We start from the raw sequence: 17,319 nt of genomic DNA, 5'->3' as shown, positions 1-17,319 counted from the left end.
AGCATTGCATTGCAACGGCGCTGAATTGGATACTCCTATAGTACATCTCCGAAAACAGGTCTCCTAAGCACTACTTTCCGTGTCTTCTTTGTGCACATCGATCCCTTCAATCAAATGTGCCCCCAACCTCGCAATCTCGTTCAAGATAGCCGTTTGGTTGATGTAGACATCTTCACTGCCCTTCGCCTCCGGTTTCACCAGGGCAACGGGTAATGTGGAATATGTCATCTTCAGGCTCCAATTCTTGGGCTTAACCGTATGTGGGTTCCAGAGGCCTGCAATCACGTCGCACTGCTCATCTCCATGAAAGAACAGAATGTTTGGACTAAAGCACGCCTGCAATTCGCGAACAAATGCTCTGACAACCGTGACCTTATCGGCTCGCTCTGGAATGACCTGTTGTTGCAGGTTCTTGAATCTGGATGATGACGATGCTAGGACTTCCGTGAGGGCCTTCGACCGTAAACTCAAAATAAAATCATAAGGCGCTAAAGATGTATGAAAGAGGTCGGAAACGTCGAGAGCATACCCCCTTTCTCGCATCAATTTCACAGCCGCCTTTGCCAAAGAGGACATGCGCCCTGCCACAACCTTCGAAGGCATTTCATACTGTGTCCAGGAGATCCCGTCGGTATCAATATCCGAAGCCACAAACAGAACGACATTATTCATCGCCGGATCGATCTTTCGCCAGGCGGCAAAACGCGTGCGGATCACTTCAACTGCATTTTGATCTAACTGCCCGCCCAGGTCAATCATTAACGGCTCTTGCTGCCAATCCCACCGTGAGAGCAGATGGAGGGTTCTCAGGAAGCCAGCCATGACACTGGACGGTGTATCCCATGGATACGACTGCGTGAACACCTGAACTGCGAACAACTCCACCAATTCGTCGTATACATGACCTTTGAAGAGATGACAATTGAACCAATGCTTGACTAAGCGGACGGTAGGCGACAGCAACGGATGACGTGTACACAGTGTACGGATTGCTTGAGTGAGACGAGGTGATTGGAGAAACGTTCGCTTGTACATCGCCAGAGCGTACGCCACATCCTGCTTTGCTTGAGCGCTCTCTCCTTTCTGCTTCAGCAGCCGTTCTAACAGGGTTTGCTCTCGATCGTGATGAATGCGCAAGCGGAATATGACACCGGACGCATGGAAAATGTCAAGATATGCGTTATTGAGAATTCGGCTGGTCTCGTTCTCTAAACCCACCCTACAAGAAGTAGCGACACCAGAGGATTCTAAGCAATCGCCTATTTTGACAAGAAAGGCCACTTTCGTCATTTGAATTGCCGCAAGATCGTCCGGCCAACGCGCCGAGCTCTCGAACTGGAGCACCACATCGACAAGTTCACCCGGTATGCTAGGAGTATGTTGAACCCGGAGGGCAGTGTATCGCAAAAGCGGGCTAGCAGGGGCTAGGTGTCTCACCGTCAATGGAACACCTTCCATGTCTTGAATAGACTTTTCCAACGAGCTGAAGGCATCCGCGATCAGCTGGAAGGACGGGCTAGTATAAGAAACTATACCATTTCCGTAGCTGCTAAGTTTCTCCTCGAATTCATCACCAATATAATGAATGTCTTCGTCGACAAAATTGAAATGGCGCCGCAGGATATAAGACAATATCTGAAAGACTATTGATTTCGAGGATGGATGATCGGACCACACAAGACTCTCCAGAATACTGCCATCTTTGAAGCGCCGGAGTTCAGCTTTCTCTCCCCAAAACGACCGGAAAGATGCTGCTTCTTCCTTTTGCTCCGCGGAAGGGCCATGGTCGACAACGCGCGAAACGTTCTCTGGATTCATAAGCAGTCCAACTGATATTCTTTCCTTTAGCTTCTTTGACGATGGTTTCGCTAGGACAGACCATGGTTCGATGGAACGGCTGGAGATATGAATAAGTTTGACCCGATCCCCAAGAGCTTTCAAAAGGACACCGTAGATAGCCTGCTGATTGCGAATAGCTTGGAGAATGTTGCCGTTGTCAAAAGAAGGGAGTGCAATGATCCGATCGAATCTCAACATGGGTTCATTGACCTTCACAATGAAGACTTTTTCAAAGTTATCATCACGGGACTCGTTCAACATTTTGAGAGTTATGCTCGCTTCGTGGCGAAGGAAAGCATAAGACCAAGGCGTCATCTTGTAGAGTATATTGATTCCACGTTTCCCGTCGTATACGACAGGCCCATCCCTGGGAAATGAAACTCCATCAACAGTGGGAAATAGTAATGGCTTGGTAAGATCACGGCCTGCGAGAAATTGTATAGTCGCTTTGAACAGCTGATAGCAACTATACGACTTGAGAAGGATCGGTTTCCCGTTAGCACCGCCACCCTCCAACAAAAGAGACATGAGTAATGCCCACTCAAAGCCCCCGAAGCCGCCCAAGTGAAATGATGAGGCGAAACCCCGTTGCTGGAGCCAGATTCGACCTAGAAGACAAGCGTCTCGGTAAGAGTCGCATTGCCGAATGGTCGAATGTACGTGTTTATGATAAGACGCGACGGTGGCCTCTGAGCGAAGAGCCGAATTATAAAAGGGTGTAGGCTCACTATTGCCAGTGTTTTCGCTTGAGACGTGACGCACGTTATTCTTCGCTGGCAGCGTTCGAGAGATGGGAAACAAATCATCTTCGATGGCCGTGATGACGCGGATCTGGGACCTTGCGAGTGCTAAATCGCTGCTAGTACTGCTCGGTTCCAAGATGAGGTCCGGACGAAGGCTATCGCCTTCCTGTGTAGCGAATTTGACATCCAGGCCGAGGTCTTGCGCTTCCTGAAGGCCGGCAGCCAGGCATGCAATGTAGTACGCTCGTTTGTGGAAGAAGCGGTAATTGACATAATCTTTCTCCTGGAAAAGTGAACGTCGCATTGTCACTGCTAGATCGATCGTGTACTTCTCTGTCTGCTTGGTACCGGTTCTCGAGGCGAAACTCCCTACCACATTGATGTCCGTTGGCGGAGCATAAGATACGGAGTATTTTGTCTCCCTCGAGGGTCGAGGGTCCGGGAACGGGACGACAATGCCATATGTGGTGCGCAATTCTTTCTCCGCCTCACAAGCTAGCATGGGAGGTCTCTCGTGGAGTCGTTCGATGGCCTCCTTTACTCTGTGTAAAGTGTCCTGAACTCTTGAGACCTGTTTGTCGTAATTGGGCTTCGACGAGGACAGCAGTTCATCCAGTTGCAATTTGAAGAAGCTAGACTTGTAGAGTCCACTGGCTAGTGCAAGTTCTCCGGAGCGGTCGTCCTGCACTTTTCTGTTTGAACGGATACTCTTCGACAGCTCAGCATCCCGGCCGTTTGAGCTGAACTTCTGAGTAGATCCATTTTCTGGAGGGGGGCTCAGTTTCCTTCTCTTCGCAGTGTGGGCAGACATGTTATGCAAAGCAAGACAACTGCGACGAATTATGAGGAGAATGAGAAAGAAAAAAAAAAAAGAGAGAGAGAATTTTAACGCGAAAATACACTTAGAAAATCATATCAACCCAATGCAGTAGCGGTTGAAAGAAATTATTATGAGTTCAGAAGTGCAACACTACTTTCCACGGCAGCAAATTTCTAAGATAAATTTTCTGAAGCCATTCCCTTACTTTTGTTTAGTTAAGCACCTGATATCCCCAATATTCCACGTGATAAAACAGCTTGTAGCCAACCAAATCGACGGATTCCACCCGTTAGCACTCCGCACTTGAGCCCCGACGCGAAGCCGCCGAGATCGGTCTCGGCACTAATTACTGTCCAGTTACCACTAATTTTTTGACTCAATCATCTCTCTATCCTTGCTTTGAATGATCTATTGAAATACCATCTTTGATCTCTTTCGATCAATCTAAGTCCAATCCACACTCACTAGCGACCACGCCTTCTGACCGATACTATCCGCGCTATCATGCTCCAAGATGTCGGAGGTCCCGTTCCCCCAAACACTGACCATGTACGTGCACACCCCAAGTTGCCTCTCTCCGCCCCGCCAAACAGCTCTGTCATGGTCCAATCATGGGATGACGTACGGAGTTGATTCCGATAGCAACATACGTTTGAATATTATTGTCTTTCCCTGGAGATTGCGAATTTTTAAATCGACAAGGGCTTTCGTTCTTGGAGAAGCTGACCCAAAGTCCAGGCAGTCAGTGTATCACTTCCTACGTGGAGTGCCAATGTAGCCTACGAAGAAGGAGAACCCTGGATTGTGAGAAAGATGAAATGTGGCTATCCTCGCTTCTTCATTCATCCCATCATTCAGGAGCTTGCGAGGGAAGTTGTAAAACTTCATGGAAATACCGAAACAGAAGCGGCTTCGTTGTTCCCGTCACCCAAGACTGCAAGCGTATGCCGGTCATTCATTATTTCGAGGATTCCCTCCCAAGAATCGCCAAGAATCCGTATTGTCAACTTCGTTCCTGCCCCTCACACAGAGTCCCGGCCACAGACGATAAGGTCGCCTCTATCGTGTGTGATGTACCCAACAGAATACGCTTCTATCGCCCAGCAAGTATGGCAACACAGTGGAAATGGAATATCCAGTCGTCGGGGCGAGTTTTGTCTAAGCGCGCTGCGAGATGGATTCCTTGTGGAGGATAAGGAACCTGCACAAATTGAGCAATCGTCACAGAAATTTTCCAAAGGTCCGCGGCGATATCAGGGAAGAGGATCAGCGAATGGTATAGTTCGGAGTGGTGCAGTCGCTGCCTCGGCCCCTGACTTGTCGACGGAGAATATTGAAACTCAGGACGGCCGTGAATACGTTCAATTTATCGAGGAGCGCTTCGGCAGGAACTTGAGCGTTTTACTGGCTGATCAAGCAAAGCAAGCTGTGCGCAGACGAATCGCGGGCGTTCTCACTGCTAATGTCGATCTAAGTGAGGCTCTTGATGAAGCATCAAGAGAGGGTAGAGTAGCAGGGTTGACAGATTCCGATGTTTTTCTCTTCCCAAGTGGTATGAGTTCAATCTTCAATGCGCACCAGATGCTTCTGGCCGCCAGAGGTCATTTGAAAAGCATTTGCTTTGGATTCCCCTACATAGATACCCTGAAGACGCTTGAGAAATGGGGTCCTGGTTGCCTGTTCTATGGACATGGTTCCTCTGGAGACCTAGACGATCTGGAATCCCGACTAGAGGGTGGCGAGAGATTTCTTGCGCTTTTCACCGAGTTTCCGGGAAACCCATTACTCAAATCTCCTGATTTGAAGAGAATATATACTCTTGCACAGAAATATGACTTTGCAGTGGTAGTGGATGAGACAGTGGGCAACTTCTTGAACATCAATGTGCTTCCCTATGCAGACATTGTTGTCAGCAGTCTGACAAAGGTCTTCAGTGGAGATAGCAATGTTATGGGAGGAAGTGCTGTTATCAATCCACATGGGCGCTCTTATCAGGAACTGCGAACCACTTTCAGCCGTGAGTACGAGGATAATCTCTGGGCAGAAGACGCCGTTTTTTTGGAGAGGAATAGCCGAGACTTTGTGTCTCGAATCGAAAAGATAAACAAAACCACCGAACTCATAACAGCCTTGCTAAAGGAATCCCCCGTCGGTGAGCAATCCAACATCCTGAGTCGAATTCTTGGTTCCATTCTGACGCCTTGTTAGTGAAAGATGTTTACTACCCTAAGTACAACACTTCAAGAGGTTTCTACGACGACTTCCGTACCCCCAATGGTGGGTATGGTGGTCTATTCTCCGTCACCTTCCACTCTGACGCTGAAGCAATCGCTTTTTTCGATCACCTCGAAGTTCTCAAAGGCCCTAGCCTTGGAACAAATTTCACGCTCAGGTGAGTGTCCATATACGCCCCCACTACTCGTTCTTCTGGCAAGCTTTGGCTTACGCATCTGAACCAGTTCGCCATATACGCTACTCGCACATTACAATGAGCTCGACTGGGTAAGTATTGCATCGTTCGCCCCAATTCTCCTTCCGTGGTTTGATGTTTCGCTCCCTTCCCCTGGATTAGAGCCCTCCGCTTACTGTCCATTGCAGGCTGCTTCGTTTGGTGTCGAGTCGAATTTGGTGAGAATAAGCGTGGGTTTGGAGGATGTATCGGATCTCCGCGACCAAGTCCAGCGAGCCCTCGCAGCAGCCGCAGAAGCGAAGGCTTAAATCAGTACTGATTTCTTGGATTTTGAAGCTCGGTTATCTTGGTAACGGGTCTACGGTCTCGCTCGGCAATACCTACGAAACGGACTCGTTCTCTACTGCTATTGCTGCCTATCCGCCGGCAGAAAAGAATTTAATCAAAATCAGTGGCCGTATTGCGGCGATTAGTCAAAGGCCTGAAAGTGGTTGGCATTGCATAATGATTGATCGGCTTGTGTGCGATGGCATCGTCGACGTTGAAACTTGTTGGGGCCTATATATTTCGAGCGAAAATGACGTCCATTCTAGTATCCATTCAACGTCATAAACGTTCAGCAAAGAATGCAGGACGGAACGAGAAGCTACTCGCTATCACAGAGATCAATAAGCTTTCCTTAGAAATATATACGTGAATAGATAAACCAGATCCCCGAGGATTTGCCTTTCCAATAAAAATCAAGGCAACAAGGTACAAAAAAGCCCACGCAGATATTTCAACATCTTGTTTGATCGTTAGCATCCTCGCCATGGTTTTGATTTTGAAAATCAGTTGCCTTTGGCAATGATCAGTTCCTCGCTACCTGTTCGTCTCAACGCCTGTCGCATCGTCTCTATGTTAAACTCGCCACGGACGTTAGGGGAGATTGGCCTTTGGACGGCCAACCGCGGACTACCTGCGGCGAAACTTTCCCTACTTGAAGAAAGGTCCGATGCCTTGATCGAATTCGGGGTGCTAGTGACCGGACATGTATCCAATTCATGAAGAAGCCTTGGGGAACGTAATGGCGATGGAGAGCTGTTTCGCATTGAGGGTGACTGGTGAGAGGATCCACGACTAGACAGAAAATCGGTAGCTTCCGCATGTTCAGCATTGACGACATCAGCGAATGATACGAAGCTCAGCCTTCGTACATTAGTACTTTCCAGAGCCTTGCATGGCGAATGAGGCTCTTCCAAATCCTCGGAACCATCTCTAACGTGCTCAAAACACGAAGATGGCAGCGAGGGCTCTACAGCGAAGGCACCACAAACTCCCGCTGGAGCAGATTGGTGGACGTTACGTGTGACGATCTCGACTGTATCTGGGCTAAGACGGTCGTCGGTGATTGCGACAGAGGATGCCTCCAGTACAGGGGGAATATGGTTTTCCATACTTATATGTGAAGGGATCGAGGGTGAAGTATGCACTGGTAACAGATCTTTTTGCACGTCGCGCTCAAAGATTGAGGACGACGACAAGATCGGAATCCCTGAGCCTGACTGATCTATGCAATCTGGTGAAGCCGATCTGGAGAGATGTCCCGATGTATATGATAGGCTAGGGTACATGTCGGACGACTTGGGGCGCACATCAGCAGCTGACACATGTGTACCCGGTAGGGTGGCCGAAGCTATCTGGTCACCATTTTCAATCTTGCGGTCTTCTCTTAAGTTGCGCTGGCGTTCCGATTCGATCCGGCTTTGGTCAGTGACATTTGATTGGAACTTGTCGACAGATGTGTCCTCGATATCTCCCCGTTGGCCTCGTGGAAAGGTTCTTAGTGGCTCTTCATTTAAGTGACTGCTCCCTCGGCGATAGATTATCGAGTCTGGATAATCCTGCGTATCCATGGCATGGGGGCAGACCTGTACTCTTTGCCGAAATGAGGTAGCCGTAACAGCTTCGCACATCACTACTCCGGTGCTAAAGGTTCGAACACCTTGCTGAGCGCTTTCTGCGCAAGTGTAGGGCTCCCCAGGAAGCTCCTGATCCTTTAGAGATACACTAAGCTCCCTGATTCTTTTATGCCTTTGGCTCCAAGTGGTGTCATATAAAGTGAAATATTTTTGCACATTTAGCAATGAATCAACCAGATTCGGAGCTACTTGCTCCCATGTGATCAGCAGGAGAGCTGACGCGTGCAGAAACGTAACCAAGCTTAGTAGGCGTTGGAGACGAGAAATGAAGATGTTGCATCAAAATACGTTGAGGAGGTGAAATAAGATAAGGTTCGCAAAACCTAGAGTGAAGTTAGGCAGGTCGGATGATCTGAGTTATTAAGATGGTCGGGGGTATGACGTTGACCCTGTTATCTGACAGATTAGAAAGTAGGCTGGCTCAACGAACATGGAAACATAAACATCCGTTCAAAAAGCAATATTGCGATAAAATCATTTTGAAGCAACCCGATACAGATAAATCAGCTCGAGGAAGGCCATTGTACGGTAGCAGATTATCAGTTGGTAATAAGTCGTGGTCGAGGCCGAGAGAGCGACAAAGAGCATGGCATAGATAAAGGGATGGATGCATCTAGACGGGAGCTTTCAGGTGGAAAATGACAGTACTTAGAAAAAGAGGTAAGATACGGAGTACTCCGTATTCATAGGTAACATCTTAGCTTACCTCCATACCTTAGGTACTTTGTTTACCGTATAATTACCCAGCCAGGGCCACCCCCAAATTATTCGGCTGTCACGGGACCTTCAATAATTCGGAAAAATGTTGGCATTTCATCTCAAACCGAACTTTGAGATTCCGTCCTTTCGTAACTGGTCTAGGTTGGATGCACCGAAACATTACTTAAACATTGACTTGAGAGGCAGTATGTCCATTTGATGTTCATTTCAAGCACATCTTCCTTCGATTATTGTTTCCCGCTTAATTGATTGTGTTCTAGGTTTCCGGCACCAGGGTCAAATTCAATCGCCATTTGCCTGTATCGCTTAGATATTGGGAACCATTCCCAAGCATCCAATTCCCACAATGGCAACTTTCAGTGCTGTTTCGAAGAGGCCATTCATAACCTTGCCGTTTCTAATACCCTCGTGCGAGCCGGTCGTTCTAGAGTTGCGCCGAAATCAGTCTTCATACAGGCGTACGAAACAACGTCTTCGCGTTAAGCCGGATGCCTCTTTTGGTTTCTCTTCGGATCAATCTCACATTATCTTCAATCCTCCTTCGAGCGCTCCGTCTGTCTTTCATACGCCGACGAAATTTCTTCCCCCTGATGATGCTCGGAGAACCCTCCGCACCGACGCGTCAATGAAAAGTGATCAGAACCCCGAAGATCTTCCTCCTGTATTCAATTCGCCAACAGAGAAAAAGTATCACCTGACTCCGTCTGATATAGAGGAAATCCGCAAACTCAGACTCAGCGACCCTATGACTTGGAGCAGGTGGAAGTTAGCCAAGCGATTTGACTGTTCTCCGATGTTCATCGGTATGGTCTGCGAAGCCAGTCCTCAGAAGAAAGAAATTCAGAGACAGGTCTTGGAAGCTGTCCAGTCGAGATGGGGTCTGAAAAGACGGATGGCCAGAGAAGACCGTCAATTGCGGAAAGAATCCTGGGGCAAGGATGAATGAATATTGAATAGTACAAATTCTATGCTGTATACAAAGACTTAATTTATTATGTCCCTACTTTCTTTGATCCCCTCACTGTGCTTTTTCCATCAATTTTGATGTGTTTGTCTGATTCCAGATGTATTATAAGCATAGCATGGGTGCTGTAACAAAATTTACCATATTTGCATCTGTTCATAATACGGCTATAGTTATTCAAGCTTTCCAATTTGTTTTGCTATTTTTCAAATAATAATAGAATAGAAAGTGAAATAACCGAGTTAATCCGCTCTGTCTGTTCGATTCGGACTGCGGTTCGCCTAGTCGCGGCAGGGAAAAAAAAGAGGTCGCGTAGTGAGCGAAGATACCTCGATTTTCGGCTCCACGTTTAGGTAACAGCTCTCCAATAATCATCCAATAATGATTCATCCGACAAACCATAGGTGATTCCTACTGTAGCCGCGCAAATGCCCCTCCCTCTCCGTCGCATTGCAACGTCCCTGGCAGACCAAACTCTTCATAAGCTCTACAAAGGATATCCTCAATCTGTTATCAAAAGAAAGTGCTGGGGATCACAACTTAGCTGTCCAAAAACGAACAATACATACTCTCGCCGATCCACTTACGGAAACATTAGTGACCAAAAAATGGCGCCGCAACTGGAACCATTTTTCACGCAGTACGTTTGTACTGTCTGGAATTTTTGTGGAATATTTTATAGACTGATATCCAAAATGTGAATTGTTTTCAGGGTTGATGAATTGTCAAACTCTTTTATCGACCGTATGGCCCTTCGGTTTGATTCCCACTTGACACATACTGACTAAAGCCAAGGGTTGCGAAAGGCTGTCGCGATTCCATCTATTTCTGCGCATGATGAGAACAGGAAGGATGTCTTCAGGGTAAGCAGTGCAGGAACCATTACTAGAGACGGACTGATAACGTGTTGTTCGATCTGAAAAGATGGCGCATTTCCTTGCCTCCGAACTAGAGGCACTTGGAGCCGAAGTTGAACAAAGACCCTTGGGTAAACAACCAGGCAAAGAGCATCTTGACCTTCCCCCCGTTGTCATCGCTCGGTATGGCAACGATAAAACCAAGCGGACGATCTTAGTCTATGGTCATTATGATGTGCAGCCTGCCCTCAAAGAAGATGGCTGGGCTACTGAACCTTTTGAACTGTCTATAGACGATCAAGGCAGAATGTTCGGCCGTGGAAGTACAGACGACAAAGGTCCTGTTTTAGGTTGGCTGAATGTCATTGAAGCCCACCAAAAAGCCGGTGTCGAGCTGCCTGTCAACCTTCTCTGTTGCTTCGAGGGCATGGAGGAGTATGGCTCGGAAGGTTTGGAGGAGTTCATTCAATCCGAAAGCAAGAAGTTTTTCAAGGACGCAGACGCTGTTTGCATCTCGGACAACTACTGGCTCGGCACTGAGAAGCCCTGCCTGACATACGGTTTGCGGGGTTGTAACTATTACTCCATCAGTATTTCAGGTCCCGCCCAAGACCTACACAGCGGTGTTTTTGGTGGTTCTACCCATGAGCCGATGACGGATATGGTGAACATCTTGTCGAAACTTGTTGATCCTCAGGGCAACATCTTGATTCCTGGCATTATAGACCTGGTTGCGCCCCTCACCAAAGAGGAAAACTCATTGTACGGCAAGATCAGCTATACGATGGACAATCTCCACGAGTCGCTAGGTAGTAAGACGAATATTCATGCAACAAAAGAGAGAACACTCATGGCAAGATGGAGATACCCATCCCTATCTATCCATGGCATCGAGGGTGCATTCTCCGCCCCTGGCGCCAAAACTGTTATACCAGCGAAGGTTATCGGGAAGTTTTCCATTCGAACCGTTCCAAATATGGAAAGTGAAGATGTGAACAAGCTTGTGTTCGACTACATCAAGGCGGAATTTGCCAAGCTGAATAGCAAAAATACTCTGGACGTGTGGCTTCAGCATGATGGAAAGTGGTGGGTTGCTAGCCCCAAACATTGGAACTTCACCGCTGCAAGCAGGGCTGTTAAGCAGGTCTTCGGTGTAGAACCTGATATGACTCGTGAAGGCGGCAGGTACGTACACTATTCGGGTTTTACTTTCCAAAGTTGACTACTACATCGCGATACATCGGCTAATATCGACATAGCATTCCTGTTACCCTAACTTTTGAACAAGCAACAGGAAAGAATGTATTACTCCTGCCGATGGGTAGCTCAACCGACGCTGCCCACTCGGTCAATGAGAAACTGGACAAGAAGAATTACATCGAAGGTACCAAATTACTTGGTGCTTATCTGCACTACGTTGCGGAGGAGCCCGTCGGCGAAGTCTAAGATCGTGGTAACCCATCTTCACGCTGAGGACCACGCTCGTTTATGGTATATTGCAATGTATTCCTGACTACCATTGCCTCTTCCACCGTTGGCATCTTGGTCTTCTGCGCACGAAATGTGGTCTCTCAGACTGAATTACAATTCTGGATCCTGTTCAACCCTCTAGCAATATAGGTGCATTTCAGCTGTCTTGGTTTACTCAGGGTAGCAGAACATTCAAGGCTGTGGGAGTCAACCTTCCTCTCATTCACGAGTTGTCCATTGCAAACCCCTATTTGAGGCTAGCCTCTACGTAGCAGGCAAGTCAGACCGCCAATAAAAGTGGCAGGATCTCATTGTCTCTATCTACTCGTAGTAAGATGTACCTGTAGACTTCCCGCTTGCTCCACGTCACTTGACCCGATGGAGATAAATTTCGGACTTAAGAATACCGTTAACAAGACACGCGACGCGACTCAGCAATAGATGCTAATAATTGTGCTGGGCTCCATTTTAAGGCTCGCATTCGGTATTTCTCAACGCACAGCCGTGTCCCGCTTTGGCAAATACTTTGCAGCAGAAAGACACGATGTATCGCTAGACGAGCATGATTGAAATTTCGTGACCAAAACCTTATCCGCTCCTTGATGATGGCATCTGCGAAGCGCTTACAGGCGTCTCAGGACCCTGAAAGCTTCAATGATGAAGGCGGCGGCACATCTCCAACGTCCACTTCGGTAAGACTATCAATAGATGTTATATATTCAGCAAGTTGACGTGATTATACAGCGCAAACGTATTCGTAGGTTTGAAGCGTCACACTCGGAAGAAGACATCGAATCAAACGATGCTGCGACAAGGAGTTCTTGTTCCATCACCGAGGCTCTGGATGATGACGAGGATGAATTGGAGCTGCGTGCTACACAAGCAATTCAAGAGAAATACTCTTTCGCCAATGAAGAACCGAATATCCCTGCTGAGCACGGTATCCTTGAGCGCGTCGAATGTTATAATTTCATGTGTCACGATCATTTCCAAGTCGAATTGGGCCCATTGATAAATTTTATCGTGGGCAAGAACGGTAGTGGAAAGAGCGCTGTTCTCACTGCCATAACTCTCTGCTTGGGTGGTAAAGCTTCTGCGACCAACCGTGGACAGAGTCTGAAAAGCTTCATCAAAGAAGGGAAAGAGTAAGTCGCATCTTGCAATATGAACTGCAGGTTTCTAACTATGTTTCCCGCTAAAGAAGTGCAACTATCGTCGTGCGACTCAAGAACCAGGGTGATGGAGCCTATATGCCTGATGACTACGGAAAATCAATCATAATAGAACGTCACTTCTCCAAAAATGGCACGAGTGGATTCAAGATCAAAGCTGAAAATGGGCGTATAGTTTCCACTAAGAAGGCAGAGCTTGACACAATCATTGACTACTTCACACTCCAATTTGATAACCCCATGAACGTCCTCTCACAAGACATGGCTCGCCAATTTCTCAGCACGTCTAGTCCTGCTGATAAGTATAGGTTTTTCGTGAAGGGCGTTCAGCTGGAGCAGTTGGACCAAGACTACAGGCTTATCGAAGAATCTGCCGATCAAATTGAAGAGAAGTTGAGAAACAGAGAGCAAGACATCAGGATCTTAAGAGATCTAAAAGATACAGCGGATCGCAGATTGGAAAAATCAGATCAGCAGGAATCACTCAGAAGACGCATTAGGAACGTTCGGAACCAAGTGGCCTGGGCTCAGGTTGAGGAACAGGAAAAGGCAAGTCAGATAGCTTGTAGGGCCTGCATTCCTATGTCTAACAAACAACTAGTTGAGAGACTCCTTGGAGGGCGAGCTCGCGCGGACAGACGGAGAGATAGCAACTGCTGAGGCTCAACTGAGCGTATTTGACGTCAATATACAGGACACAGAGTGTGAATTTGCGGCTGCAGCGGAGTTCCTCAACCAAGCTACTTCCAGGCTCGATCAAGCCCAGAGCGAAAGAAACGAAATAAAAACCAAACTGGAAGAACAATTAAGCGAACGCCATGACCTACAGGTATCCTCACTATCTGTCGTACGCCTGACATTTCTCAGCTTCTGATCATCTTGCGCAGGCCGAACAACGTCAAATCAAGGAATATCTCAGAACCACAGAGACAAGGATTCGCGAAACTCAGCATCAGATTGCTGACGAAAATCGGCGCCTGGCAGACCTTAGTGGCGGGAGCTATTCTCGAAAAGAGGAACAAGTCCAACAAGCAAAGACCGAGGCCGCTGAGATTCGGAGACAGTGCGAAGAGCACCAACAGAGTGCTCGTCAGCTATACCAAGAAGCCGAGGAAGCCGAGAATGCAGTCAAATTGGCTGCCGCTCCTATAGACAAAATGAAGGCTGAGGTCGACCAGGCAGAGTCCAACTTACGGAATCTCAATAGGGAAGGAATCAGACGTACAGGCTTTCATGAAAGGATGCCAGCACTCCTTAAGGAGGTAGAAATTGAACGGTCCTTCTCCAGGAAACCTGTGGGCCCCATTGGAAGTTACGTGAGCTTGTTGAAACCAGAGTGGTCATCTATATTGGAGAACGCCCTTGGCACCACATTGAACAGCTTCATTGTGACCTCGAGGCGAGATATGAACATTCTTTCACACATTATGCAGAGGGTTGGCTGGTAAGCGATTTCAGAGCTCTGTGCCAGGTGGGTTTGACTAAACTATTATCTTCAGCGTGTGCCCTATATTCATAGGAAGTGATGGCCATATTGATACGTCAGAACATGAGCCGGAACCTCACTATGATACAGCGCTGCGGATTCTTCAAGTGAGTTGACGAGTTTCACTGTTAATCTTTTTTCCCTTCTTCTGAGTTTCAGTTCTGAAATTGAAGCGACTGTTGCCTAACTCTGACGTTCAGATCGACAACGAACTGGTTCGCCGACAATTGATTATAAATCACGGCATAGAGCAGATGCTCCTGATTGAAAGGCTTGAAGATGCCTCGTCTGTGCTCTTTGATGGGCAGCGCCCGAAAAATGTGAAGCGATGCTACTGTATTGATCGGACAGATCGGCGCCGAGGAATTCATCTTTCCTACAGTCGAACAGGAGATCCCAGCCAGGCACCAGTCCAAGCCTACAATGGAAGTCCACGTATGAAATCCGATTTAGAATCGCAAATCAGGTGATTATTTGAATAACGGTTTGGGGACTTGCCACGAGCGCTAATATTCGATGTCCACAGAATTCAGCGTGATGTAGTAGCAGGTCTTAGACGCGAGCTAAGCAATCAGGAACAGCAATTGCGCTCCGCTCGATCTCGCCTAGAGAGCTGTAAGCAAGCTATTGAGAGACATAAGCGAAGATCAAAAGAATTACAAGTTCTGTTGCAGAGGCAAGAGGATCAAGTGGAAGAGCTCACTGACGCGCTTGAACGAGAGACTGTCGAGGATGGACATCTGGATGTGCTACGAGCAACTCTTCAAGAGGCCGAGGCAGAGAAACGCCTAAACGAAGGGTCTTTGAAGGACAGTGTGGATGCTATGGATGCCATGATGAGGAAATTGAAAGCGACCAAGCAAGAGCTTTCCGCAAAAGATGCCGAAATCTCGACCTTGCAGGAAGAGCTCCGGGTTGCTCAGGGAGAGGAGCACTTGGTGCAAGACAAGCGCCGGAAGATCATTGGTCTTAAAAATACAGCAATTGAGCGAGTCAATGACATCAAGCTCCACAGAACAAGGATTCAACAAGAAAAGGACTGTGTTGCCGCACGTGTCGTCGAATATGAGGAGAAGGCCAGTCTAGTTTCACCACGTGTTGCGATTGATGAAGGGGAAACTGCGAACACACTGTCCAAGAAGCTCCAGAGACTTCACGGTGACCTGCAACGCTCCAATCAACAGTCAGTATAAGACCAGAATTTTCTTGACTGTCCTACTGACGGAGTACTAGACTCGGAGGATCCCGTGATGAAATCGCTGCTGAAGTGGAAAGGGCTACTGCGGCCTATCAACAAGCGACGAAGCAAATTGAGGAATTTAGATTGCTAGCTGACGTAGGATGATTACATCCAGCCGAACATATCCCTTTGCTGACCGTTTGTCTAGGTTCTCAAAGCGACTCTGAGACACCGTAAAGCTCGTTGGCTCATCTTCAGGTCGCACATTTCGTCTCGTGCCAAAGCTCAATTTACATACCTCTTGAGCGAAAGAAGTTTTCGCGGTCGACTCTTGACTGATCATAATGGCAAGCTCCTCGATTTACAGGCAGGTGATGTTGAGTACCGTTGAGCATGGTCACTGGATCTGACAAGTTGCCTAGGTCGAACCTGACATAACAAAGGACAGTGCCGGTCGTGGTGCGAAGACTCTGTCCGGCGGCGAGAAATCATTCTCGCAAGTTTGTCTCTTGTTGGCGCTGTGGGAGGCCATGGGATCCCCAGTCCGTTGCCTGGATGAATTGTAAGTCAGCGCTGTGCTGTTATATTTCTCATTGACTGATTGATATTTTGACAGTGACGTATATATGGATCATATCAACAGAAAAATGGCGATTGATATGCTCGTGAGTTGTCTTTGCGAAGCAAACTATACTGAATTTACTTTAACTGTTCATGGCAGATGCTCGCTGCCCGGCGATCCATTGGGCGACAATTCATACTTATCACACCGGGTTCTAGAGCTGAAATCACCCTGGCTCCGGATGTTCGAGTAAAAGAGTACGTCAGCATACGGAAAATAGTGTTGTGCTGTGACTAATGGATATGTGCAGGTTGGCGGAGCCCGAACGTGGCCAGAGGAGGCTTCTATTTTGAACAGGATCAAATGCCTGAATTACAGATTCCTCCGTCGTTTGTTTGGAGGAGTTTAAATGGTCTGTCTCGATTTTTGGTTTCATCGTCTTTCCGAGCGCCGATTTAGATATACCCTCCTGAATAGAAATCGATTCGAGATAGGAAAATGTCCAGCAAGGTGAACTCGAAGAAAGCTCAGTAGCATTACATTACGTGGTTATTGTAGCTCAAATGTGCAATGTGCATAAAGACGACCCCTTTTGTGCTCTTTGTGCTCTTCGAAAGCGATAAGCCATTTCCAGGTTGTAGAAGATAGTGACTCGAGCAGTGAGTAGGCAGGTACTGGTTAGCTACTTTGACTGCTCAGTATGGTAGTGGACCCTTCGAAGGCGGCAAGGGCCATACTCATCACCTACTGGTCAGTGGTCATCGCACCATCTCCATTATTATTCACTTCCCTGTACGTCTCTACTCACACCAGAAGTTTTCCCTCCACATCCCAATAAATTCACCTCGCATTACTGCAGTGACTGCTTCTTATATCTATCTAAAATCTGCCTTTCTCAAGTCCTGTTGTCTGTGGGCTTCTAATCTCGATCTCCACTATCCAATCGACCTCCGTACACCCGTCTTTTCAACTTTCCATACTTCTCGATAATCTTCGTTCACCCCGGAAGACCTTGAGCTTCCAAGCCTCGTTCCCGTCATCGGCTTGCGTGCAAGTGGTCTCTACGCCTGGAGGGGATTCGAACAAAATTCGACTTATAACCTCGCTAACTGGAACCGTACTCGCCTTGTATTGA

At 47.6% G+C, this 17,319-nt stretch overlaps 6 protein-coding genes across 6 annotated transcripts; 4 read left to right on the top strand and 2 right to left on the bottom strand.

The window, feature by feature from the left end:
- Positions 1–63: 63 nt before the first annotated feature.
- On the bottom strand, positions 64–3,393 carry Aspvir_005041 (rRNA-processing protein UTP22; the record flags this gene model as incomplete). The annotated part of the gene is made up of 1 exon (XM_043268260.1): positions 64–3,393. The coding sequence occupies one exon, from the start codon at positions 3,391–3,393 to the stop codon at positions 64–66; it is 3,330 nt and encodes a 1,109-aa protein (XP_043124195.1).
- Positions 3,394–3,906: 513 nt separating this feature from the next.
- On the top strand, positions 3,907–6,120 carry Aspvir_005040 (cystathionine gamma-synthase; the record flags this gene model as incomplete). Its single annotated transcript, XM_043268259.1, has 5 exons — positions 3,907–3,951; positions 4,141–5,554; positions 5,611–5,794; positions 5,862–5,904; positions 6,001–6,120. The coding sequence occupies 5 exons, from the start codon at positions 3,907–3,909 to the stop codon at positions 6,118–6,120; spliced, it is 1,806 nt and encodes a 601-aa protein (XP_043124194.1).
- A 522-nt stretch (positions 6,121–6,642) lies between these two features.
- Aspvir_005039 (uncharacterized protein) lies at positions 6,643–7,707 on the bottom strand (the record flags this gene model as incomplete). Its single annotated transcript, XM_043268258.1, has 1 exon — positions 6,643–7,707. One exon carries the CDS (start codon positions 7,705–7,707, stop codon positions 6,643–6,645), a length of 1,065 nt encoding a protein of 354 aa, XP_043124193.1.
- Positions 7,708–8,839: 1,132 nt separating this feature from the next.
- Aspvir_005038 (mitochondrial 54S ribosomal protein mL58) lies at positions 8,840–9,439 on the top strand (the record flags this gene model as incomplete). Its single annotated transcript, XM_043268257.1, has 1 exon — positions 8,840–9,439. The coding sequence occupies one exon, from the start codon at positions 8,840–8,842 to the stop codon at positions 9,437–9,439; it is 600 nt and encodes a 199-aa protein (XP_043124192.1).
- Positions 9,440–10,065: 626 nt separating this feature from the next.
- On the top strand, positions 10,066–11,760 carry Aspvir_005037 (M20 family dipeptidase; the record flags this gene model as incomplete). Its single annotated transcript, XM_043268256.1, has 5 exons — positions 10,066–10,097; positions 10,170–10,201; positions 10,253–10,320; positions 10,382–11,499; positions 11,574–11,760. The coding sequence occupies 5 exons, from the start codon at positions 10,066–10,068 to the stop codon at positions 11,758–11,760; spliced, it is 1,437 nt and encodes a 478-aa protein (XP_043124191.1).
- A 626-nt stretch (positions 11,761–12,386) lies between these two features.
- Aspvir_005036 (DNA repair protein SMC6) lies at positions 12,387–16,537 on the top strand (the record flags this gene model as incomplete). The annotated part of the gene is made up of 14 exons (XM_043268255.1): positions 12,387–12,476; positions 12,529–12,929; positions 12,986–13,505; positions 13,558–13,785; positions 13,844–14,400; positions 14,456–14,549; positions 14,643–14,908; positions 14,969–15,625; positions 15,676–15,778; positions 15,831–15,989; positions 16,045–16,184; positions 16,239–16,287; positions 16,344–16,441; positions 16,495–16,537. The coding sequence occupies 14 exons, from the start codon at positions 12,387–12,389 to the stop codon at positions 16,535–16,537; spliced, it is 3,405 nt and encodes a 1,134-aa protein (XP_043124190.1).
- Between the last annotated feature and the right edge of the window lie 782 nt (positions 16,538–17,319).

Source organism: Aspergillus viridinutans (genome assembly GCF_018404265.1).
Source record: "Aspergillus viridinutans IFM 47045 DNA, scaffold_3, whole genome shotgun sequence".
Taxonomy (NCBI): Eukaryota; Fungi; Ascomycota; class Eurotiomycetes; order Eurotiales; family Aspergillaceae; genus Aspergillus; species Aspergillus viridinutans.
This window is presented reverse-complemented; position numbering and strand designations above follow the sequence as displayed.